Source organism: Budorcas taxicolor, chromosome 6 (assembly GCF_023091745.1).
Source record: "Budorcas taxicolor isolate Tak-1 chromosome 6, Takin1.1, whole genome shotgun sequence".
Classification (NCBI taxonomy): Eukaryota; Metazoa; Chordata; class Mammalia; order Artiodactyla; family Bovidae; genus Budorcas; species Budorcas taxicolor.
In genome coordinates this window covers 42,757,805-42,785,727 of record NC_068915.1, presented here as the reverse complement: position 1 = coordinate 42,785,727, position 27,923 = coordinate 42,757,805, and the positions used below count along the sequence as shown (strand labels likewise).

The window sequence follows — 27,923 nt, the reverse complement described above, 5'->3', positions numbered from 1 at the left end:
GGAAATCTTACCCAGAACAAAGGAGCAATAAAGGTTCTTTATGAAGAAGTCGTTACATTGTCATGCAGGGGTTACAAAACTTTTTCCATAAAGGACCATGTGGTAAACATTTCAGGCTTTGCAGGCTGTACAGTCTTTGCCCCAACTATTCAATGCTACCATAGTAGTGGGAAAGCAACCTCAGTCTACACATAATGAAGGGGTACAGTTGTATTACAAATAAAACTTTATGTATAAAAATAGGGATCATGGCAAGTTTGGGTCTCAAGTCATAGTTTGCCAACTCCTATTGTGTGGAAGGAGTTAGCCAAACCTTAGGCTTAAATTCCAGATCCACCCAAAAATACAAATTTACAAAATACCTGGATTTGAACATGCACCTATGTAAAATGTGATACTTATACCTTCCTCGTTGATTTGTGGGGTTTAGAGAAAATGTATGCAAAATGCTTCCTAAATAATAGGCTTTCAAATAGGGCAACAGTCTTTTTCATTACAAGGCATAAGACGAATAATAACTAACACTTATTGAATGCTTTTATGCTGTACCAGCTACTGTGTAAAGTACTTTAAAAGACTGTTGCATTAACTCTTCCAACATTTGGAAGTAGGAGCTATTACAGTATCCCTCTCTCCTCGTGGGGAAACTGAGGCACCAAGCGAGGTCCACGAGATGCTCACAAAGATAGTAAGTGAAATCTCTGGCACTTACTCCAAAGTGAACAGATTCCAGGGCCTCTGGGGCCAACCTCTGTGCTAGCTAATTAACTCCACTAATTCAGTTCCAGTTGAAATACTCGGAATCTTCTCAAGTTCTGCAGGGCTTTTCATGACTTACCATAGCATAACACAACTGAAAATAGGTTATACATAACCTTTGGAAATTCACCTTCAGGTCAATACTCAAGTAACATTTTACATAAATAAAACACTTTTTCCAACCCACTTCCTGCCCATCTATTTCCACCCCTCCCAACAAAAATCTCCAGTTGAGGGAAACCAGAATAATACTGGAAAAGTTAATGGAAACCCATTTCAAAAAATTTATCCTATAATCACTCTAAAAACTTGCAATCTCGAAGCTATGCTGCAGAATAGCATCCTGGATTAATTATGCCAGACTGCAGCAATAACCTTGAATTAAAGCTGCAACCTTCTATTTTTAAGAAACACTTGCCTTTCTGGTTGATGAAACCTGTCGTCCCATCAGGTAACAGACGTGACCAGGAAAGAGAGAAGCGGTAATGAGTCAATCCAAGCTGTTTGATACATTTCAAATCTTCCTCCCACAGAGTGTAGCTGCCACAAGCTACATCGCCAGTCTGGTTCTTGAAAACTCTCTCTCCTCCCTGATGGGTGAATGTGTCCCAGACACAAGGGCCTTTTCCATCTGCATCCCAGCCTCCTGAGAAAAAGAAGAAAATGAAACCGTTACACTCTTGACATCAAGAGGCATATGTGGAATGTAAATATTTGTCACCAAAAGAACATCCCTCATTAACTCAATGTACCATATTGATAACTTTAAAATATGTCTTTAAAATAACATGCATGAGCGGGTTATGTGTTCAGCTGTCCTTGATCCCTGAAGCTGACTGGTGGCAAATGAAAAATTATTGCATAATGCCGCTGCATAGCAGGCTTTCACGGTTCATTATCTGAAGATCTCCCAGCTGGTAGACAGAGGCAGGGCTCAGCTTATGAGCATCTGAGTTGAAAACATCTCCTTCTTGTGAACATTTCTCCTGGCCCTGACAGACACACCTTGTCCTCACTGTGCATAAAGCAGTCTCGGGACTCTATCTTTGACCCTTGACACCTGAACCCTATCTTCCTGTCATCTAACCATGGAGCCTGAGATGGTCCAGTCAGCGACTGTGGGAAGGGTGTTAGTTCCTGCCATTGTTGAGATGATAAAAGTATCCTACATTCATTCATTCACTCATCCCTTATTTCAACACATGCTCTGTATCAGGCTCCAAGCTAAGCTTAGTGGATACCAGGGTGAACTCTGCTGCAATTCTTGTCCTTGTCAATTACATGAGATTATAAAAGAGCCAACATAATGGTCTCTGCAAGAAAGCCAGGAAGAGGTGTTTATCCAGATGTGGGGAAGAGTCAGAAAATTCTTGGAGAAGACACTCCTAGACTGAATTCTAGAGGAGATGTTGACTCACCAAAGTGAAATGCTAGGAGGTAGGGGTGAGAGAAAATAGAAAAAAAAAGAGGAGCTAGAATCAGAATAAGCCCAGAGGTAAGAAAGAACATCACACATTAGAGGGACAGAAAGCAAAAACCACATTAGATTTGAAATATCTGTTCACACAGAAATTTTGTCTAAAATGGTAGTTAGAATCCATTTTATGGTACAAATGATTAATTTTTTAAAATCTCATGACTCTTTAATTCCACTTCTAAGGGCATACCCTGAAAGTGTGCTCATATATTTTCACAAAAAAGATTATATGAGATGATTGAGGCAGAGTTTTCTGTCACAGCAAAATCCTGGAAACAACCTATGTCCTACCAACAGAACAGATAATTAACTTTAGGTATATTCACAGAGAAGAAACACAGATAAGTTGTTACAGTGAATGAATCAGAGCATAGATAACCCTCTACTCTGCTCTGACTGTTTGCGCCCCCCCAAATTCAGAGGTGGAAATCCAATGTGATGATTTGGGGAGGAGCTTAAGTTAGGATAGTGGGGCATTCATGAATGAGATTACTGCTTCTAAAAGGAGACCCCACAGGACTCCCTACCTCCTCTGCCCGTGAGGATACAAGAAGCCTGTGATGAGGAAGAAGGTCCTCACCTGGCCGCACTGGCACCCTAACCCCAACTTATAGCACCCAGAACTGTGAGAAATAGACACGTGTTACTTACAAATCCCCTAGTTTAAGGTCTTTTGTTAGAGCAGTCCAAATGGGCTAAGACACCCTCAAAACTATAAAGTTAAACTAAAGAAAAAATCAAGATTTGAAATATATATACAGGAATGAATACATGGAGCACCGCAGATTTTTATGGCAGTGAGACTACTAAAATTGTGTGTGCCTTTTCCTCTGGGCAGTGAGTCTGTTCCCCTAACCCCATGTTGTTCAAGGGTGGACTCTATTCTGTATGATACTATAATAGTGGATACATGACAGTATACATTTGTCAAAACCCACACACTGCGGACTTCACTGAATAATAATGTATCAATATTCACCCACCCTTTGTAACCAATGACCCACACTAATGCTAGGTAGGGGAAATTGGGGGAATGGGATACATGAGAATTCTGTACTTTGTGCTCAATTTTTCTATAACTCTAAAATTCCTCTAAAATATAAAGGTTATTAATTTTAAAAAGATTATATACAGTACTGTATCATGTTTTATACAAAATATATAAAACCAAAGATGGCATTGAAACATGTATACTATCATGTAAGAAACAAAGTGCCAGTCTATGTTCAATACAGGATACAGGATGCTTGGGGCTGGTGCATGGGGATGATCCGGAGAGATAATATGGGGTGGGAGGTGGGAGGGGGATTCAGGATTGGGAGCTTGTATACACCCGTGGTGGACTCATGTCAATGTATGGCAAAACCAATACAGTATTGTAAAGTAAAATAAAGTAAAAATAAAATATATATATATATATATATAAATTTAAAAAAAATAAAATTAAATTAGAAAAAAAAAAAAAAGATGGATTTTCTGAACATATACCTTTGAGGTAAACACATAAATGCATGCCTGGAGATGGTCAGTTCAAGCTGGTGGCTGCCTTTGGGTAGACAGGGAGGGAAATGGGAACAAGCAGGAGCCTGAGGGCCCTTTGCATCTCTTATATTTCACTCCTTAAGCTGGCTAACAGGTATCTAAGAGGCTGCTGATTACATTATCCACTACCATTTTTATATACCCGAAATAGTTCAAAATGACTTTCACTCAAGAAAGGAAGTCACAGCTAGAGTAAATAGACTAAAACAATTATAGGAAAGTTTTTTAGGTTTACATCTAGCATTAATTTTCTCATATTTCGTGCACAATTCTGATAGGATTAGACATAGTCTCCAGACCAACAAAAAGACAACAAGTGCTATAATTTACAGGAGAGAACCATGGGGACACAGGAAGACTACTTAAAGGAGGAGCTCTGATATCAAGGCAGGGTAGTAAAGATCTATACAAAGAAATTATGAATATTACGAATTATTATACTTTGGGGCCATATCATATAGAGGCAAAAAGCTTTATACATCCCAATGGCTCTCAAGTTATGTCTATATATGGGGTTTGGAAGGAAAAAGAAAAAGAATACTGATATTCAATCTTAGAATGAAATAGGTATGAATACTAAAATACAACTTCAGTCAAGCATGGTATTCATAGTTTGAATAATTGATTTACAATAAGTGAAAGAGCTTAATCTCAGAGAGTTTAGGCCGTTGTGTACTGGTAAATATTAACAACTGGTTGTATATTTAAAAATGTACATACCATTGGGTATACATATTTATTACAAATTATATTGGCATAGAGGTATATTGGGATAAAGGACGTATAATACACAATTTCCGAATAACAATATGCAATGCTCTTTACTGCATATTCCTTATAGCCCATTGATTCTCATAGAATACTTGTTTAGATTTTTGCCAAACTCTTATGTGGGGAGCCGATCTACAATATACAACCTGACAAATGTGAGTAGTTCTCATGTGACTGTTGACTGGTATCTTTGCTTAAATTAACAGGTACAATGAAAGGAAAATGATAATATATCAGAATTTCACTTGTTCATCAGTGACATGAGCAATTTTCTTGCTAAATCAGTAACAGTTTTCAAACTCTGGAAGAATATTTCCTTGATTTTTTTTTTTTTTTTTTGGTCCTACTCACAATGTAACAGTTACAGGCATTCTACACATTCATTTACTCTGCATTACTTATATTTTATCTGTCACTTTCTTGAGTCCAGGCAACCAACAAAACAATAAATCAAATGCTGACTTGTAGCACTTGCCAATTTCTGTGGTGTAAATACTTACACATGACCAATTTCAAGCACCCCATAGGACAGCACTGAAGGCAGAGTTGCAAGAGGAACAATGGCCCATCATTAGACAGTATTTCTTCTATACAGGAACAAGTAGCCTCAAGGGTATAGCTAATAATAAAATGTGTTAAAATAACTAGGAGATAAGGATTTGAATATTTATTATCTTTGTTTTTAATGTAAATTATTTATTTATGTTTATGTAATTGAATCTTTAATACTGGCTATATATTTAAGAATCAGCTCATAGGGGATTTTCCTGGTCGTCCAGCAGTTAAGAATCCACCTTTCAACGTAAGGGACACGGCTTCAATCCTTGGTCGGGGAAATAAGATTCCACATGCCGCAAGGCAACTAAACCTGAACACTGCAACTGCTTAGCCTGTGTATTCTAGAGGCCCAGAGCCACTGGCGAGAAGCCCAAGCACTGCAATGAAGAACCCATACACTGCAACAAAAGATCCTACATGCCACAACAAAAATCCTACGTGCTGCAGCTAAGACCTCATGCAGCCAAATAAACAGACATTAAAAAAGAATCAGCTTGTAAAAGTAATGAACATTTAATAGTAGGCACTGGTAAGCCAGCACAAGCTGGCCTCACATATCACCAATAAGTGACTTCCCTAAGACAACACTTTTCATTAAGTGGTAGAACCAAGATATGGGGACTTCTCTGATGGCTCATTGATAAAGAATCCACCTGCAATGCAGGAGCTGCAGGAGATGCAGGTTTGATCCCTAGGTTGGGAAGATCCCCTGGAGGAGGGCATGGCAACTCACTCCAGTACTCTTGCCTGGAGAATCCCACAGACAGAGGAGCCTGGCAGGCTACAGTCCAGAGGGTCGCAAAGAGTTGGACGTGACTGAAGCAACTCATCATGCACAGAACCAAGATGTGTTTCAGATCTGTCTGATACTGAAGTTCAAGTCCTTCCACTGGACCACACTGCTGTTAGTAATAAAGCCTGACTGATGAGTCAACTGACACCCATGATACTCAATGTAAGAAGCATTAGATGTGAATAACTTGACATGCATTTTGGAACACAGTCCTTCTTAAGTGCTTGCAATAAATTTTGACAATTTTAAGAGGTCAACGTCAGCAGGAAAATGCACTTATGTGGAGTAGTTTATTCTAGGTGTATACTAGATGAAGCATGTATAAGCAACATTGTTCCTATGAGAACCAGAACATGAATCAAAACAACCATTATAGTTGAAATTTTGATAAAAGAAAATATGTATAGTGGCCTTTTAAAAATATATATAGTATACAAACAATGAAAAATCAGAAAGACAAATTAAGGAATCAATTCCATTCACCATGTGTCTGCCTGCAATGCGGGAGACTCAGGTTTGATCCCCAGGTCCGGAAGATCCCCTGGTGAAGGAAATGTCAACCAACCCTAGTACTTTTGCCTGGAAAATTCCATGTACAGAGGAGCCTGGTAGGCTACAGTCCTTGCAGTCACAAAGAGTCAGACATGACTGAGCAACTTCACTTTCTTTCACTTTCCATTCATCATTGCAACAAAAAGAATTAAATATCTAGGAATAAGCTCACCTAAGGAGACAAAAGAACTGTACACAGAAAATTATAAGACACTGATGAAAGAAATAAAAGACAGCATAAACAGATGGAGAGATATTCCATGTTCCTGAGTAGGAAGAATCAATATTGTGAAAATGACTATACTACCAAATGCAATCTACAGATTCAATGCAAGCCCTATCAAATTACCAATGGCATTTTTCACAGAACTAGAACAAAAAATTTCACAATTCATATGGAAACACAAAAGACCCCAAATAGCCAAAGCAGACTTGAGAAAGAAGAATGGCGCTGGAGGAATCAACCTTCCTGACTTCAGAGTATACTACAGTCATCAAGACAGTATGGTACTGGCACAAAAACAAAAATATAGACCAATGGAACAAGATAGAAAGCCCAGAAATAAACCCATGCATCTATGGGTAGCTTATTTTTGACAAAGGAGGCAAGAATATACAATGGGGGAAAGACAGCCTCTTCAATAAATGGTGCTGGGAAAATTGGACAACTACATGTAAAAGAATGAAATTAGAACACTTCCTAATATCATACACAAAGATAAACTTAAAATGGATTAAAGACATAAATGTAAAACCAGAAACTATAAAACTCTTAGAGGAAAACATATGCAGAACACTTGATGACGTAAATCAAAGCAAGATCCTCTATGACCCACCTCCTAGAGTACTGGAAATAAAAACAGAAATATACAAGTGGGACCTGATTAAACTTAAAACCTTTTACACAGCAAAGGAAACTATAAGGAAAGACAACCATCAAAATGGGAGAAAATAATAGCAAATGAAACAACTGACAAAGGATTAATTTCCAAAATATATAAGCAGCTCATACAACTTAATGCCAGAAGAATAAACAACCCAATCAAAAAGTGGGAAAAAGATCTAAACAGACATTTATCCAATGAAGACATACAGATGGCTAACAAACACATGAAAAGATGCTCAACATCACTCATTATTAGAGAAATGCAAATCAAAACTACAGTGAGATATCACCTCACACTGGTCAGAATGGCCATCATCAAAAAGTCTACAAACAATAAATGCTGGAGAGGGTGTGGAAAAAAGGGAACTCTTGCACTGTTGGTGGGAATGTAAATTGATACAGCCCCTATGGAAGATGGTATGGAGATTCCTTAAAAAACTAGGAATAAAACCACCATCAGTTCAGTTCAGTTCAGTCGCTCAGTCGTGTCTGATTCTTTGCGACCCCATGAATCGCAGCACGCCAGGCCTCCCTATCCATCACCAACTCCTGGAGTTCACTCAGACTCACGTCCATCAAGTCAGTGATGCCATCCAGCCATCTCATCCTCTGTTGTCCCCTTCTCCTCCTGCCCCCAATGCCTCCCAGCATCAGAGTCTTTTCCAGTGAGTCAACTCTTCATATGAGGTGGCCAAAGTACTGGAGTTTCAGCTTTAGCATCAGTCCTTCCAAAGAAAGCCCAGGGCTGATCTCCTTCAGAATGGACTGGTTGGATCTCCTTGCAGTCCAAGGGACTCTCAAGAGTCTTCCCCAACACCACAGTTCAAAAGCATCAATTCTTCGGCACTCAGCCTTCTTCACAGTCCAACTCTCACATCCATACATGACCACAGGAAAAACCATAGCCTTGACTAGACCGACCTTAGTCGGCAAAGTAATGTCTCTGCTTTTGAATATGCTAAACCACCATATGACCCAGCAATCCCACTCCTAGGCATATACCCTGGGGGAAACCAAAACTGAAAAAGATACATGTATTTAATTGTTCACTGCAGCACTATTTACAATAGCTAGAACATGGAAGCAACCTAGATGTCCACAGACAGATGAATGGATAAAGAAGCTGTGGTACATATACACAATAGAATATTACTCAGCTATAAAAAGGAACACATTTGAGTCCAGTTCTGATGAGGTGGATGAACCTAGAACCTATTATACAGAGTGAAGGGAGTCACAAAGAGAAAGATAAGTATTGTATTCTAATGCATATATACGGAATCTAGAAAAATGGTACTGAAGAATTTATTTACAGGGCAGCAATGGAGAAACAGACAGAGAACAGACTTATGGACATGGGGAGAGGGGAGGAGAGGGTGAGATGTACGGAAAGAGTAACATGGAAACTTACATTATCATATGTAAAATAGATTGTCAACAGGAATTTGCTGTATGGCTCAGGAAACTCAAACAGGGGCTCTGTATCCATCTAGAGCGGTGGGATGGGGAGGGAGGAGGGAAGGAGGTTCAAACGGGAGGGGATATATGTATACCTATGGCTGATTCATGTTGAGGTTTGACAGAAAACGAAAAAATTCTGTAAAGCAATTATCCTTCAATAAAAAAAAAAAAGAAAAAAAATATATATAGTAGCTAGTATTCATTAGTGTGCTCAGTGTTCAGTCACTCAGTCATGTCCAACTCTTTGTTACCCCATGGACCATAGCTCACTAGGTTCCTCTGTCCATGGAATTTTCCAGGCAAGAATATTAGAGTGGGTTGCCATTTGCTATTCCAGGGGACCCTTCCGACCCAGGGATCAAACCTGCATCTCTTGCATTGGCAGGTGGATTCTTTACCACTGAGCCACCTGGGAAGCCCACTCACTAGTACTTGAGTGTAAATTTTCCTGAATGAATGATATTAATAATTCATTTCCTCATCAGGCATTTTCTCAAGATGTGATTATGCCTACTCTTTAAAAGTTCTGACCATTCTGTATGAGGAACAAGACTACTGTTTCCAGGCAGATTACATATTGAGCTCTCCTTCAAACAACAAGTGCCTGATAGAATATGGAAAATGTATTGTTAAATGTGCCATCCATCTTGCAAGATGTTAGGCAACCCAAAATCAAAGCGAGAGAAATTCTGAAGCATAAATGAGTAGTGATGCAGGATTTTGTCTTCAGAGCATCTGAGAAGCCCAGATGTTGTGAGCTTCCATTTTAATGGCCTGTGGGACAAGGGAATAAAAAATGTTCTAAAGCTCACCAACGATGGGAAACTGATGATAAGATGTTCACACATGTCTGATGATGCAAGGACTCCACTACTGAGCCAGAATAAACAAGAAACAAGTTCTGCCTAAGAAACAGACAACAAAGCAACTAGCCTGTGGGGGAGAAATTACTCCTCAATTGAGAGACTGAACATGTGCACATTTGTAACCACAACTCATCTCTCCATTAATTAAGAGAATGGAGAAAGATTTTAGCAGACATATAAGCTCTCACAGGATATTGGAAAAAATTTCTCTCTCATTGGATATTACTAGAGGATAAATTTCTCTAAAACAATGATGTTAACCAAGAAAGAGAAAGATCTAGGATTCAGGAAATGAAAAATTCAGCAGGATAAATCTCCAGAATGATGTAGCTGTGCAGCAAATTCAAGGAGTAACTGGACAATTTGCACATGTCATAGGCTATGGGAAATACTTCTTTAAAAATATCAATCTACTAGAATATTTAGTTTGATATTCTTCAAATTTTAAAATATTTCCTACTGAATTGCCAACATGCACAAAAGTAGGCAGAATAGTACGTCGAAGTCCCACACATGTACATGGGGCTTCACAGTTTCCCACCTTTTGCTAATCTTATTTCATATCTATCCCACCCATGCTTTTTCATTTAATCTGTAAACATTTCAGTATACTCTCTGATAATATTTTAAATTGGGGTAAAATACACATAATATAAAGCTTGCCACCTAAACTGTGTTTAAGGAGTACAGTTCAGTGGCACAGAGTGCACTCACATTGTTGCGTAATCATTAACATCCATCTCTAGAACTCCCTTTATTGTGCCAAAGTGAAACTTTGTACCAACTCAGCAATGATTCCCATTCTCCACAGTACTGGAATTGTGTTGGGGGGTGGTGAAATTGAGAAGGGAGAGGGAGAGAAAGTGGACAAACGGGTAAATCTTCATCTTTCATGGGGAGGTCATGTAGGTTATGCCTGCAACAGGCAAAAAACTCAAAACCTAGGAATATAAGCATACCATTTAAGATACAGAAGTCAATGCCAAAAGGATTAACCAACAGAATTTAAAGAGGTTTCCTCTAAAGAAGTACATAGAAGACAACAGGGGGTCAATAGTTTCTAAAACAGTTTTGTTTTGACTCTTTAAATTATTTTATTATATTAACTTTGATTAGCTTGAAAATGAATTTAAGTACTAGTAAACATGAGAAAATATGGCATTGCAAATATACTATTAAATATGGATATTTTAAATACAGACTATGGGGATAATCTAAACAAGCTATTAACATGAAGAACAATAATAAAATGTCTGTTTTGTGAGAATTAAAAAGACTAACTAGATAGAATTAAAATCCTGGACCAAAGACTATAAATATATGTATGTATAGATATATATTGGAGAAGGACATGGCAACCCATTCCAGTATTCTTCCCTGGAAAATCCCATGGACAGAGGAGCCTGCCAGTCCATGGGGTTGCAAGAGTCAGACACGACTTAGCCACTCAACCACCACTATATATATATAGTATTCAAATTAAAATTTCTAAGGTAAGCACTTTAGGAAAAAATGTAATTTATAGTTTTAAAGATGAGTCCAACACATCTATAGCAAGTCTGTGCCAGGCTCTACTCTAATCAGTTTATATATATTAACTTTTCACAATAAAATTATTAAGTAACTGCCATTATTAGCCTCATTTGCAGGAAAGGAAACTGAGAAATTAAGAGATTAATTAAATTTCCCATTTCAGTTTGTACTAAAGCTGAGAGATGAATTCCAGAGCCCATGCTCTGAATCATTGTACTAAATAGGAAAAACTAAATAAATTTAAAAGAGGGCAAGAAAATAATTTTTTTAAATACATAAAAGTGATAAAGGGAAAAAACATAAAGAGGCATGACAAGATATAAATGATCACTTATAACAATAGGTCAATGGACTAAATTCCCCAGATAAAAGACAAAAATCGTCAGACTGTAATTTTCTTTTTAATCCTGGGGTACACTGTTTACCAACACACCTAAGACTATGTTAAAAATAGAAAGTCAAAATATAGATGGAGAGATTCCTCCTTCCCCTAAAAAAAAAAAAAAAAAAAAAAAAGCAGAGGATTTCAAGGAGGGAAAAACAGCATTACTTGAGATACCATGGGTCACCACACAGTGACAACACTGTTGCATGCATCTAAGAATCTAGTTTCAAAATATGTGAAGCAAAAATTGATACAACTGAAATGTAAAGTTGACAAATCCACCTCCATAATGAGAGATTTTAGTTACCCAAGTCTTACCAAACATTTACCAAATAAAACCAAAAGACACCACACATAGGAATTATTCCAAAAAATAAGAAAAAATTACTCAACTCATTTTATGTGCCTAGAATAACCTTAACACCAAAACCTCTCTCAGCAATTGAAACAAGAGAAAGTAAGGATAGCAGATATTAACAAGCTTGATCTGACTGATATATATGACACTGCATAATAATAAATGCTTCAATTTTAAAAATACACATTTTTTTTCATGCAGACAGAAACATTATAAAAGTTGAGCCCAAATTGGTTCATAAATAAAGTGACCATAAATCCCAAAGGACTGGAGAGATACAGACAGAAATCTCTGATCAATCATGTTAGAATGATTGAACTACAGTACATTAATACATTCTTTCAGAAATCTGAAAAGGAACATCTCAATAGTTTGGGAGTAAAGAAGGTATAATGGTGGTCACCAGAAAATATTAAAGACTAAATAACAAAAAAATCAAAACATTGATATCTAGCTTAAGTGGTATTTAGAGAAAAAGCCTTAATGAAGAAAAAGCAAGAGTTACAGCTAATAAATTAATATAAGACATAGCTAATAAGCCAAAAGAATATATAATAGAATTATTTTTTAAATAATTAATCTGAAAAAGACAGAAAAAGAGGAGAAAGAGAATAAAGACAGATGGAACAAAGAGAAAACAAATAGCACAATGGTATATTTAAACCTAACTGTATCAATATCATTAAATGTAAATGAGTCTAAATGACCCAGTTGAACGGCAGATATTATCAGAATGGTAAAAACACCAGACTCAGCTATATAGTACCTAAAAGAAACCCTTTTTAAATATGAAAACAAAGAAGCTTAAAAGTGACAGAATGGAAAAGAGGTACCATGCTAACACTAATCAAAGAAAACCAAAGTAGCTTTACAAATAACTGTAGATTTCAGAGCAAGAACATTACCAAGTATAAGGAAAGACATTTCATACATAAAAGGGGGCCAATCTATCCAGAGGATTTATAACTGTAAATATTTATTTACCCAATAACAGATTCAAAATACATGCAGCAAAAACTGACAGAAGATAGACTGCAAAAAAGTAGGCAAAAAATTGCAAAAAATAGACAAATCCACATTTGTTTTTGGATATTCCAATTATTAATAAAAGGCCAACAAGACTATAAAAAATGGACAAAATGTATGAATAGTTCATTCACAGAAGGAGAAACAGTGCTAGTAAACATTTAAAAACGCATAGGGGATCATTAAAAAAAAAAATAGGGAAATGCAAATAAAAGCCACAATGAGATACCATTCTACAACCACACAAGTGGCTCAAATTTAAAAGCTGGATAATATCAAGCATCAGAGAAATTGTTACAAAGCAGAAATGTTTATACACTGCTGGTAGGACAACAACAAGGAAATATCTAGCAAAGCTGAAGAAGTGTGAAAATCAAAATCCCGTAATTTACATACCATCGTATACCCTGTTTCTACAAACATAGACCTGGGTACGTATATAATCATGATTGCAACAACAAAACCTCTCACTGGAAACAGCCTAAATTTCCTCTGTCAGGACAATAAATCAATGAAGGAATAAAATAAACCACAGAATAGTCATACAATGAAAGACTACACGAGAGTGAAAACAAACGAACTAATTCTGTATGCACCCACATGCATAAATTTCCCAAATATAACACTGAGAGGGAAGAAGCGAATTGTTAAAAAAAAGAAAAATACACACAATGTTATTTCCATTTATATAATGTCTAAAATATGTAAAGTTAAGTAAGAAACTGTTTAGCTATATAGTGCCACGTGCTAAAATCATTAAAAAAAAGCAGGAAATGGACAAATGCAAAATTCATCCTAGTGGGTACCTTTGGGAAAAGAGATAAGGAGACAGTACTGGAAAGGGGTCCTAGAAATATGGTCAGTATATAGCTATTTTTATTTTTATTCAATAGGTAAATTATAAATGTTTTATCTATTGTTTTTAAAGTTTGTAATACATTTTATTGTTTATAGTAAAGGCAGGCCATTTACTGAGCATTGCTCTCTGTCTCTCTCCTATACCAGCAACTTACATCAACCAACCTATTCTTACCCTCACAATAACCCTTAGGTGTACTATGATTATTAATAAGAATAAATGTATAAAGATTGAATAACTTTCCAAGATCATTTAACTAATGACTGTGACTATCAAACATGATACCCCAGTCCTACCATTATTAAAATCAACTTACATGAGTCTTGCACAAAAGGAAATCTTTTTTTATGAAGTCATGTTTCATTCCACCTCTCTAATTTCCCAAATAATAACTGCAGTATCCACTCTCCTTTGAGGATGTCACAGTCTGAGTGATATCAGACAAGTAAAGTCTTAGACTATGTTAAGGTAAGCGCTGCATTAAAATCATGGAAAAACACTACAAGAGAACCAAGAAACAAGCACTCAAGAGTTACTCCATCACTGGGAGGCAGATAGACTTGCCCATGAGAAACCATTTTCAAGGCAGGTGTTGAAAGATGAGTAGGAGTTATGGCAGTGGCTCTGATAAGGAAAAAGCAAATGCATAATTCAGTGGAACTGAATCCAGGGTGAATTGAAGACAGAAGGCACCAGAAGTCCATAAACCAGTTAGCAGTTTACTGCAACGTTTTTGGTAAGAAATGATAAATTCCTGTAATTTTTTAGTAATTTGGAAGAAAATAACAATGTTTCTGAAATTCTTACCATATGAGGACATAGAAGGGAATCCCATAAAAATGTAAAATATTAATATTACCTACAAAAACTAAACATCAGAAACTTCTAAGGCTGCAAGGGATTATGGAAAGAGCACAGGTTTCTAAAGCTGGCATAGAAGAATTTCAGTTCCATCTCTACCCGTTACTTGACTTCTCTATATGTAAAAATCAGAGGATAATATCCACTTTGTAGGGTTCTCACAAAGTCAACTGAGCCAAAGCAAACATGTCTAGCAGGGCATGTGGCAGACAGTATGTATCCAGCAAGTGTTAGTTTTCTCCTCTTCTAGGCTCAATGCAATAGCAAGGGAAAAAAAGTCAAAGTGTTAGTCTGACAAAGTGAAACAGTCTAACTCTTTGCAACCCCATGGCCTGTAGCCCTCCAGTTTCCTCTGTCCATGGAATTTTCCAGGCAAGAATACTAGAGTAGGTAATCGCTCCCTTCTCCAGAGGTTCTTCCAGACCCAGGCACCAATCCTGGGTCTCCTGCATTGCAGGCAGATTCCTTACCACTGAGCCACCAGAGAAACCATAAATGCTAACTAAAACTTTACACAAAAAGTGGCCGGTTGCTCTCTTTCCTTCTTTCTGCGACCGTCTCTTGACGCCAGAGTGCACATGTAGGAAGCACTCTAACTCATACTATTTGTAAACTTGCCTGTGATGAAGATTCGTGTCTGGACCTGCATGCTTGGACCTACGGGGTCTTCAGCTTCCTGGTTTAGAAGTTATCATTATAAACAGTATCATGTCAGTTTCACTTTCACCATGACAATGCCCTTTGTGAAGGCACAGATCTGTAGGCCTCAGTTTCTACACAAAGGAAATCATGGCAAGTAAATGCTAAGTAAGAGTGTGAATGTGTGTGTATGTATATATACTTTTCCTTTAAAACCCCCAAATGATGTTACTTTACGACCGCTTCTCAGTAGCACTCTCTAACTCTCCACCATGACCACACCCTCCTCGGTGTACACACTAGATAAATAACTCAAAGCATAGAGTCCTTAAAAGTAGCTTCTCTCTTTCTGACTGATATTCCATTGTATATATGAACCACATCTTTATCCATTCCATATGCTGATGGACTTCTGGGTTGCTGCCAGTATATGCATGTATATGGAATCTAGAAAAATGGTACTGCTGAACCTATTTGTAGGGAAGGAATGGAGACACAGACATAGAAAATGGGCTTGTGGACACAGCAGGGGAAGGAGAGGGAAGGATGAATTGAGAAAGCAGCCCTATATATATATACACTACCATGTATAAAATAGATAGCTAGTGGGAAGCTGCTGTATAGCACAGGAAGCCCAGCCTGGTACCCGGTAATGACCTAAAGGGGTGGGATGGAAGGGGGAAAGGAGGCTTACGAGGGAAGGGGGCATATGTATATTTATGGTTGATTCACATTCGTGTATGGCAGAAACCAACACAACATTATAAAGCAATTATCCTCCAATTTGTCAAGGCAGAGTCCATAGGTTTCACTCCTTTATCTGTGTTTCTTGGGTAGCAAGAATGGGACATGGAAACAGTATGTATTAAGTAAAATGATTTTGTGTGATATGGGTAACATAAAATAAGAATACTGACATCTGCTGTGTCATTGCTTCACAGAAATACAGAAAAGCTGTCTCCATGTTTGTAAATGACTGTAAATTCTTTACTTGAAAGAGGAAAAAAATCCAAGTAATTGCCATTTATAAATTATGATCTGATGTATTTTCAAATGAAAACATTTATTTTTACAGCTAACATTCATTAAGCATATTAGATGTAACTATTCTATGTGAAACACTGAGGTTGTGAAGAGCAAACATTCCTTGATCTAGAAACAGTGCCCTGTGCCAGAAACTAATCCAGAAGGGATGAGGGCCCCAAAAGCGATAAGAAAAACCACCATACCACATTTCACTATCATAGCACAGGAGGATGGAGAAATCCAGAAGGGGTGTCTTCAAAAAAACAAAAGAAATTGAGGAAGTATGTGATATGCTTGAACGTATCAAGAAGTAATTTACATTTTTAGCAGAGACTGTGAAGATGAATTCATGAAAGAATCACAAAAAGGAAACCAACAACAAAGACAAGTATTAACTCTCAAGCAAAATAAAAACCATGCAAGAAAAGACAATCATAAGGTGTTAGACTCACTTGTGCACAATATTTACATAAAACTGTGTAAATATTTTTTGTGATGCAAAAATTAAATGATAATTTAAACAAAATTGATTAAATATCCAAATACCCACATTGGAAAATAGGGAAGAGAAAGTATGCTTTGTGAGCAGATACCATAAGGAAGACTGAAAAAAAAAAAAACTAACCTAACATAACAGATGTCACTACGTTATATTTTCAACTAGAACATCAAATAACAGCCATAATGGCATGCTCTTTAGAAACACAGAAGTAAAACCTAGAAAGACTAAAAAGTCTCAAAAGTGTTGGATTTGGGTAAAATAAACAAGATCTCCTAGAACTAACACCAAAAAATGATGTCCTTTCCATCACAGGGGACTGGAATGCAAAAGCAGGGAGTCAAGAGATACCTGGAATAATAGGCAAGTTTGGCCTTGGAATACAAAACGAAGCAGGGCAAAGGCTTACAGAGTTTTTTCCAAGAGAACGCACTAGTCATAGCAAACACCGTCTTCCTCTATACATGGACATCACCAGATGGTCGGTACTGAAATCAGATTGATTATATTCTTTGCAGCCGAAGATGGAGAAGCTCTATATAGTCAACAAAAACAAGACCTAGAGCTGACTGTGGCTCAGATCATCAGCTCCTTATTGCAAAACTCAGACTCAAATTGAAGAAAGTAGAGAAAACCAGTAGGTCATTCAGTTCAGTTCAGACACTCAGTTGTGTCTGACTCTTTGTGACCCCATGGACTGCAGCATGCCAGGCTTCCCTGTCCATCACCAACTTTCGGAGCCTATTCAAACTCATGTCCATTGAGTCGGTGATTCCATCCAATCATCTCATCTTCTGTTGATCCCTTCTCCTCCCACCTTCAATCATTCCCAGCATCAGGGTCTTTTCCAAAGAGTCAGTTTTTGCATCAGGTGGCCAAAGTATTGGAGTTTCAGCTTCAATATCAGTCCTTCCAATGAACATTCAGGACTGATTTCCTTTAGGATTGACTGGTTGGATCTCCTTGCAGTCCAAGGGACTCTCAAGAGTCTTCTCCAACATCACAGTTCAAAAGCATCAATTCTGTGCTCAGCCTTCTCAACTCTTACATCCATACATGACTACTGGAAAAACCATAGCTTTGACTAGATGGACTTGTGTTGGTAAAGTAATGTCTCTGCTTTTTAATATGCTGTCTAGGTGGGTCATAGCTTTTCTTCCAAGGAGCGTCTTTTTATTTCATCATCTGCAGTGATTTTGAAGCCCCAGAAAAATAAAGTCTGACACTGTTTCCACTGTTTCCCCATCTATTTGCCATGAAGTGATGGGACCTGATACCATGATCTTAGTTTTCTTAATGTTGAGTTTTAAGCCAACTTTTTCACACTCCTCTTTCACCTTCATCAAGAAGCTCTTCAGTTCCTCTTCACTTTCTGCCATAAGGGTGGTGTCATCTGCATATCTGAGGTTATTGATATTTCTCCCGGAAATCTTGATTCCAGCTTGTGCTTCATCCAGCCTGGCATTTCACATGATGCACTCTGCATATAAGTTAAATAAGCCATTCAGGTATGACCTAAATCAAACCCATTATGATTATACAATAGAGGTGATGAATAGATTCAAGGGACTAGATCTGGTAGACACAGTGCCTGAAGGACTAGGGTTGGTGGTTTATAACATTGTACAGGAGGTGATGACCAAAACCATACCCAAGTAAGAGAAGTGCAAGAAGGCAAAGTGGTTGTTTGAGGAGGCCTTACAAATAACTGAGAAAAGAAAAGAAGCGAAAGGCAATGGAGAAAGGGAAAGATATACCCAATTGGACACAGAGTTACAGAGAATAGCAAGGAGAGATAAGAAAGCCTTCTTAAGAGACCAATCCAAAGGAATAGAGGAAAACAAAGAATGGGAAGGAATAGAGATCTCTTCAAGAAAATTAGAGATACCAAGGGAACATTTCATGCAAAGATGGGCTCGATAAAGAAGAAAAATGGCAAGGACCTAAAAAAACAGAAAAGATTAAGTAAAGGTGTTAAGAATACATAGAAGAACTGTATTTTAAAAAAAGCTCTTGATAACCCAGATAACCACAATGCTGTAATCATTCACCTAGACCAGACATCCTAGAGTGCGAAGTCAATTGGGCCTTAGGAAGCATCACTACAAACAAAGCTAGTGGAGGTGATGAAATTCCAGCTTAGCTATTTCAAATCTTAAAAGATGATGCTGTTAAAGTGCTGCATTCATTATGCCATCAAATTTGGAAAACTCAGTGGCCATAGGACTGGAAAAGGTCAATTTTCATTCCAATCTCAAAGAAAGGTAATACCAAGGAATGTTCAAATTACTATACGATTGTACTCATTTCACATGCCAGCAAGATTATGCTCAAAATCCTTCAAGCTAGGCTTCAAGAATATGTGAACCGAGAACTTTCAGATGTACAAGCTGGATTTAGAAAAGGCAGAGAAATCAGAGATCAAATTGCCAGCATATGCTGAATCATAGGAAAAGCAAGGGAATTTTTAAAAAAAATCTACTTCTGCTTCATTGACTACACTAAAGCCTTTGACTGTGTGGATCACAACAAACTGTGGAATATTCTTATAGAGATGGGAATACAAGACCACATTACCTGCCTCCTGAGAAACCTGTATGCAGAACAAGAAGCAATAGTTAGAACTGGACACAGAACAACAGACTGGTTCAAAATTTGGAAAGGAGTACATCAAAGCTGTTTATTGTCACCCTGCTGATTGAACTTACATGCAGAGTAGACAATGTGAAATGCTGGGCTGGACGAAGCACAAGCTAGAATCAAAATTGCTGGGAGAAATATCAACAACCTCAGATATGTAGATGATACTAATTTAATGGCTGAAAGTGAAGAGGAACTAAAGAACCTCTTGATGAAGGTGAAAGAGGAGAGTGAAAAAGCCAACTTAAAACTCAAGATTCAAAAAACTAAGATCATGACATCTGGTCCTATCACTTCATGGCAAATAGATGGGGAAAATGTGGAAACAGTGTCAGATTTCATTTTCTTGGGCTCCAAAATCAATGCAAACCATGACTGCAGCCACTAAATTAAAAGACATTTTCTCCTTGGAAGAAAAGCTATGACAAACCTAGATAACATATTAAAAAGCAGAGACATCACTTTGCCAACAAAGGTCTGTTCAGTCAAAGCTTCAGTTTTTCCAGTAGTCATGTATGGCTGTCAGAGTTGGACCATAAAGAAGGCTGAACACCAAAGAATTGATGCTTTCGAAATGTGGTGTTGGAGAAGACTCTTTAGAGTCCCTTGGACAGCAAGGAGATCAAACCAGTCAATGCTAAAGGAAATCAATCCTGAAATTCATTGGAAGGACTGATGCTGAAGCTGAAGTTCCAATACTTTGGCCACCTGATGTGAAGAGCTGACTCATCGGAAAAGACCCTGATGTTGGGAAAGATTGAGGCCAAAAGAAGGGGGCAACAGAGAATCTAATGATTGGATAGCATCACTGACTCAGTGGACATGCATTTGAGCAAATTCAGGGAGGTAGCGAAGGACAAAGAAGCCTGGCATGATGGAGCTCACAGGGTTTCAAAGAGTTAAACACAACTTAGTGTCTGAACAACAACAAACAAGAAGCAAAGAGAAGTGATATAAAACACCTTTTTTGTTGTTTGAATATTATAACTCTTCAGGCTTTCCAGATGGCTCAGTGGTAAAGAATCTGTCTTCCAATGCAGGAGTTGCAGGATACGTGGGTTCCATCTCTGGGTCGGGAAGATCCCCTGGAGGAGTGCATGGCAACCCACTCCAGTATTCTGGCCTGCAGAATTCCATGGACAGAGGAGCCTGGCAAGCTACAGTCCATGGGGTCACAAAAAGTCAGACATGACGGAGGGTCTAAGCACAAGCACATTATAACGCTCACAGTATTGTTTCTGTACTATGCGTATATTTTACTAAGATAAATCTAAAAGTTATGTTAGAAATAAAGATAACCACAAGAGAAGGAAAACGGTAGACCTAGGTCCCAAACTAGTCAGCACTGGTTCGCAGGTAGGAGGGTGTACAACAGAAGGAAGCAGGCAGAAACATGCATGCATGTTTTTGATTGTCCCAGGGACTAGGATGCTGCTAATATTTAGTGACAAGACCAGTAAGAGGTTCTGCCAAGTACAGAGTAGCCACACATGCTAAGGAATGGCCAGACCAACTGCTAACAGCACCTCCACTGGGATACACTGCAGTAGATGGGAAAAGGGGCTTCCCAGATGGCACTGGTGGTAAAGAACCCACCTGCTAATACAGGAGACACAAGAGATGCAGGTTCAATCCCTGGGTCGGGAAGATCCACAGGAATAGGAAACGGCACCTCACTCTAGTGTTCTTGCCTGGAAAATTCCACAGGCAGAGGAGCCTGGCAGGCTACAGTTCATGGGGGCCACAGAGTCATGACGCCTAAGCAATTGAGCATGTACGCACACACACACACACACAGAGATGGGGAAAATAGTGAAGAAAATTATACTGAGAAGGGAAAAAGGACAGAAGAGAGGGAGTACAGAGCAAAAAGGAACTATCACATTAGAATATATAAAATAATAAAATGGCAGGAAAAAGTTGAAATGTATTGGCAATTGTTCAATCCTTACATCCGTACATGACTACTAGAAAAACCACCATAGCTGTCACTATATGGACCTTTGTCAGCAAAGTGATGTCTCTGCCTTTTAACATGCTGTCTAGGTTTGTCAGGGGTTTCCTTCCAAGAAGCAAGCATCTTTTAATTTCATGGCTGCAGTTACTATCCATAGTGATTTTGGAGCCCACGGAAAGAAAATCTGTCACTGTTTCCAATTTTTCCCCTTCTATTTGCCATGAAGTAATGGTACTGGATCCCATGAGTTAGTTTTCCGAATGTTGAGTTTCAAGCCAGCTTTTTCACTCTCTTCTTTCACCTTCATCAACAGTCTCTTTAGCTCCTCTTCACTTTCTACCCTTAGAGTGGTATCATCTGCATATCTGAGGTGCTTGATATTTCCCCCAGCAATCTTCATTCCAGCTTGTGATTCATCCAGTCTGGCATTTCACATGATGCGCTCAGCATATCAGTTAAAGAGCAGGGTAACAATATATCGCCTTATCATACTCCTTTCCTGATTTTGAACCAGTCCATTGTTCCATGTCCAGTTCTAACTGTTGCTTCTTGACCCACACACCAATTTCTCAGGAGACAGGTAAGATGGTCTGATAGTCCCATCTCTTCAAGAATTTTCCACAGTTTGTTGTGATCCACAAAATCAAGGGCTTTACTGTAGTCAATGAAGCAGAAGTAGATGTTTTTCTGGAACACATTTGCTTTTTCCATGATCCAGCAAATCTTGCCCTTCTTTGGGACTGAAAGAAAAACTGACCTTTTCCAGTCCTGTGGCCCCTGCTGAGTTTTCCAAATTTGTGGACATAATGAGGGCAGCACTTTAACACCATCATCTTTTAGGATTTTCAATAACTGGGATTTATAAAAATTATACATCGATTAAAATAGTCCTGTTTCAACAAAGGTAAAGATTAAGTGGAAAAGCATATTTACATGAAAGTAATGATAAAAATAAAACATATATAGTAATATTAATATAATAAAAATGAATACAAATTTAAAAATCAAATAAGACTAAGAATAATAAGCTCATGTTAATAAAACTTATGTAGCCCACCAAAACTGTATAGCAATTATGAACCTCTGTGCATCTAATATAGATTTTTTTTTAAATATACAAGAAAAAAATCTACTACAAATGCAAGGATATGCTGAAAACTTAATTAAGAGAGTGAGAAACTCCCTCAGAAATTGACAAAGCTAGAATTTGGTTAACATAGTTGATAAGCTTATTCTCTTATGGATAGAAGTCTATATATGACCTTACACATATAGGCATATATTATATGTGTAAAGTAAGTAAGTAAAGTCACTCAGTCGTGTCCGACTCTTTGCGACCCCATAGAATATAGCCTACAGGGCTTCTCAGTCCATGGAATTTTCCAGGCAAGAGTACTGGAGTGGGTTGCCATTTCCTTCTCCAGGGGATCTTCCCAACCCAGGGATCAAACCCAGGTCTCCCGCACTGCATGCAGACGCTTTACCCCCTGAGCCACTGAATTCTATTATTTGTGACTACTTCAAGGGTATTTCAAAGACTGATACTCAACAATAGAAAATATTTTCAAATACCCTTGAAGTACTCACAAATAACAGAATTCATGAAGGCTACATTCTCTGACAATTTTTAAAAAAAAAAAAGGAAAGGACGGAAGGGAGGGAGGGAGAGAAGGAGAGAGGAAGGAAGGGAGGAAAGTTTTTAACAACCAAAGAATAAGCCAATCTATCCACTTGGACTTTATTTAAAATTCTAACTAAATCTTGGAGTAAACAGAAACTAAAGCAGAATGATTTTTGAGGGAAAATGTGTTATTAAAATTATCTTAAGAAAAGGGAAAAACCTGAAAACAAACATCTTTAATGTAGCTAAGTGCTTTCAAACAGACTTTTCCTCAACAGATGGGAGCTGAGGCTGAGTAGAGAAAGTGATGGGCTGGGAAGACAGCTTCACATGCATCTGGGGTGCTCAGATACTGCCTGGCATGGGGTCTCTGGAAGCCACAGACGCATCCATGAGAAAAAGACTCAGCTCTAAGTATCTGCCAAAATCAGATGTTGTGAAACCAACTTAAGAACTTTCCTTTTCATTGCCTTGCCTTCAACCAGGTCAACTGGGCTCAACCCGGTCAGAAGCTTTGGTAAACAATTGAAAATCAATTGTTTGATTGATTGAGAAGAGAAGCAGGCAAAAAAAGTAGATGACCACAACCTCTCTTCCAATAGAGCTAAGAAAGAGCCTTAACCTTAAATCCCATTTGGAGTTTTAACTATTTCATAGATTAATTATGCTAAATACCAAAATGAGACTATGTATTGCAAATGAAGTGGGCACAGGAATTAGCCAAGGTCCTAGCAAGAAACAGATGGCACTCAAACTGGGTAAAAGAGGAGAGTTTCCTACAAGGGCTGTTTACTGTACGTGAGCAGAGTTTGGGAAAACGCCACGGAGGGAGCAGTGCCTCCAGGCTCCCTCCCTATTGTCAGTGCCCCGGAAGGACCTGGGGGCAGAACGGGCCTCCAAAGCCTGAAGAGAGTAGTGATTTGCTGAGGGCCGCTGGCAAGAGAAGAGGCCTTTGGTAGAGCCAACTCAATGCAACCCAGCAGAGGGGGGAACAGGAAGAATAAATATTTTGCCTTCTCCCTCCTCCCATGCGGACTCTACCATCTCCTGCTAATGCTTCTTGTTGATCAAGTCCAAACTGAAGCCAAAGGACAGCACCTTACATATAGGTTGGTTCCCAAAGCCAAGAGCAGGGAAAGGTGAAGAGTAGATCTCAATGGACACCTAGAAAATGTCCAGTACAATAGATAAACAGCAAGGGCCTACTGTAGAGCACAGGAAACTATATTCAATATCCTGTAATAAACGCTAATGGAAAAGAATATGAAAGGGAATGCCTGTATGCACATGTAGAACCAAATCAGTTTGCTGTGCACCAGAAACTAAGACAACATTGTAAATAAACGATCCTTCAATTTTTTAAAAAAGAAAATTTCTGCTACACAATAAGATTTAAAAGACTTCCCTGTTGGTCCAGTGCTTAAGACTCTATGCTTCCACTGCAGGGGAAGCTCCTGGTCAGGGAGCTGAGACCCCAAGTGTTGTGTGGCATGGTCAAAAAAACACAAAAAACCTTAAGACCAACAGACAAACAGAGCCCACCTGTGCTTTCTTCTAAAGAGAAAGGAAGAACACCCCCACTATGCTAAGTGTAAAGGGACAGTGAGGGGAAAAAAGAAGTCACTTTTATGAGTGTGCCCTGAGAGATGTACTTTCAGGCTACACAAATATAATGTATAACAGAACATGATTATAAGTTAATTTCTGATTTAGTAATTCAGGAAAGTGATAAATTCTTCTAGGAAGAAAGAGTGAGAGGAAATTTAACCCTGGCTCTGGGACTCGACCTTCTGGGCTCCAACGCTGGGCTTGTGTTGCTTATTTCCTGATGATCCCAATGTCTTCAGCTGCAAAGACTCCTGAGCCCCTCTTCATTCACTGTAGTCCTGTTTAACACATGTGCTTTTTGTCTTAACTGCCTTTGCCTCTGCTATTCTACCGCAATTACTCTTTTATCTTTCAATTAAGTCTCTTTGCATTCAGCCACTTATGCACAGAATTCTTCCATCTAGTGAAAGACACTTTTCTCAGTCTTTGAAAGAAAACCCCTCCCCTTCTTTTCATCCATCAGAGCCCTGCATTCATCTAGGCTGACTTCAGCTTCTGATTGTCACTATGCTAATCTGAGCCCCATTTGGGAGGATAGGAATGGTATATCGGAGAAAGCATCATGATGATAACAATGGCTATCATGTATTAAGACCTCACAGGGGGTAGGCACTCTGCTAAGCACTTTACATGTGTAGGGAAGAAAAAAAATCTTCCTTAACCCTCTCAGGTTCCCTGGCTGGGCCTGAAAATTAAACTGACAAAGACAGATTAATAGGAGAAAAGCATACGAATTTATCCAAGTCTGACATGACATAGGAGCCACCATAAGGAAATGGAGACCAGACGAAATGGTTGAACCTGAGCATTTTTATGATGGATCGATGAAGAGTGGACAGTTGTGAAGAAGTAAAATATGTCAGTGGGTATGTGCTAAGTTGAGGGAAACTTAGCAAGGTCTGCTTATTCAGATTCTTCTCAGTGTCTCTCTGTCTTCTGAGATAAGGGTGCTCCTTTCCTCCACGTATGGGGAGAGCACCTCTCACATGAAGCTTTTATGACCTGTCTCAGGGGCAGATGATCAGAGAGACCTTCTTATTTCTGCCAGTTTCTCAAACGGCTTCAGTTTCCAAGCTGCCATGTTTTGGGAGAGTGAGAACGTGTCCTGAGCCCCATCACATCCTCTCTACCTTCTGATTCTACCCCTTTTAGACATGAAGAATCTGAGGTTTCCTTGAGTTGAAGGATTTGGAGACAGAGAGCTGGCACTGAGTGAAGCTAAAACTGTAAGCCAGCATAAACTCATCCAAGACCGTGCTCCCGCTACATTGAATGGCTCTTCAATTCATATTTTCTATATATTAATTCATCTCTGCACCTCACCCCAACTGGCTCAGTGGTAAAGAATCTGCCTGCCGAGAAAGAGATTCGGGTTCGATCCTTAGATCGGGAAGGTGCCCTGGAGAAGGAAGTGACAACCCACTCCAGTATTCTTGCCTGGAGAATCCCATGGACAGAGGAGCCTGGCAGGCTACAGTTCATAGGGCACACAGAGTTGAACATGACTGAAGTAATTAAATAACAACAACATCTTGCTCTCTTTGTGACCTTAGAGAATTCATTTAACCTTTCTTTGCCTCTCTATGCCCAGTTTTTTAAATCAAAATAAGAATGATAATAACACCTGGGTCTTCCTATTTAACAACGCTGTTGAGAAAATTTCTTGGATGCATTATGGGAGTTGAGCATTTAAACTTGTTGGGAGGCAGTGTTTCCTGTTGCTGTTGATAAACAGTATTTATACCTAAGACTCCAGGCTACACTCTCACCTAAGAAAAGACCTCAGAGTAACTAGTCCTTTTAGGAACCCACCTTGACTTCCTGCCCTCCTTGACAACTACAGAGCTGAACGGCTCCTGGACACAATGCACTATAAAAGCTGCTCCCCTAGAGGCAAGCATTTTTTTTCCAGTGGCCCTTTTTCTGTTTCCCTTTAAAAGTAATAAAGTTCTCTTATTATATAACTATGGGACAAGGGATCAGACAGTGCTTAAAATGCAAAAAGTGCCCTACATTCAAACCACTGTTGCCCAGAAGAAACACCCTTTGCAAGACTTAAATAAACCCTTTAACTCTTACCTGCCTCTGATGCATGAAAATTACAAAAAGCACTGTGTCTTTATCTGTGGTTTCCTAGCGACATCAAGGGAGACATAAAATACCCCAAGAAGCCTCAACTCCTGGGAATTCTGGCCAAATTCCAGAAGCAAATCAACCCAAGTAGTGTAGAAACAGTCATTTGATTTTCATTATTTTCTTATCAACCATGAATTAAAGGGTTTCATTGTACAACATAACTAATCAAAATAATGGGCTCCTTAAATTTATTCCATAAATTGAGCCAAGTAAATCAATTCTGCTTGTCAGTTAAATTCAAAAATGTCTTATTTCGATGAATTCCATTTTGATTTATGTTTTAAGAATACCTATACAAACCTGGCATTCATGAAAATGGGCTATAGGTATCCTTTTTTAACTAGTGAAAAAAAAGTCACAAGCTTCGGAGTCAGCTGCATCTTTTTTCACCATATTAACAAATATTTGTGAATCGTACAATGCTGTAGATACTGACACATGACTCTGGGGTTTCAATCCCAGTTCCCGTTTCCCAGGAGAAGAGAGAAGAGCTGGGGGTACGTAGACTTGGAGAGCTTAACCCAAAGAGAGGTAGATTATATCCAGATGCTGCTGCTGCTGCTGCTGCTGAGTCACTTCAGTCGTGAACGACTCTGTGCGACCCCATAGACGGCAGCCCACCAGGCTCCCCGTCCCTGGGATTCTCCAGGCAAGAGCACTGGAGTGGGGTGCCATTTCCTTCTCCAGTGCATGAAAGTGAAAAGTGAAAGTGATGTTGCTCAGTCCTGTCCGACTCTGAGTGACCCCATGGACTGCAGCCCACCAGGCTGCTCCATCCATGGGATTTTCCAGGCAAGAGTACTGGAGTGGGGTGCCATCGCCTTCTCCGCATATCCAGATAGTACCACCTAAAGAATGCCAAGCCCACAAACAGATGAGGCAAGAATTCCTGACAACCTGTCTAAATAGGAATGGGGGTTTATTGCTTTTTGTCTACATTTTTTAAAAAAAATTATCAAATTCCCACATAATAATTTACCCTGGAAAATTCAGTTTCTTTGAATCTGTGTCCTCATGTTTAAAAAGCTATTGATTATATAGGAAATGTACAAAATGTCTGGCATGGTGACAAATAACAGTTATTTTAAAAAGGCATTTATTATTATTATC

The 27,923-nt window shown here is 38.6% G+C and overlaps 1 protein-coding gene across 1 annotated transcript in view; it reads right to left on the bottom strand.

Moving 5' to 3' along the window:
* LOC128049997 (cytosolic beta-glucosidase) overlaps positions 1-27,923 on the bottom strand; it is a 123,240-nt gene that overhangs the window by 75,360 nt on the left and 19,957 nt on the right. Inside the window, exon 2 of the mRNA XM_052642300.1 lies at positions 1,178-1,405. Coding sequence (XP_052498260.1) covers positions 1,178-1,405 — 228 coding nt within the window. The remainder of the gene's footprint in view (positions 1-1,177; positions 1,406-27,923) is intronic.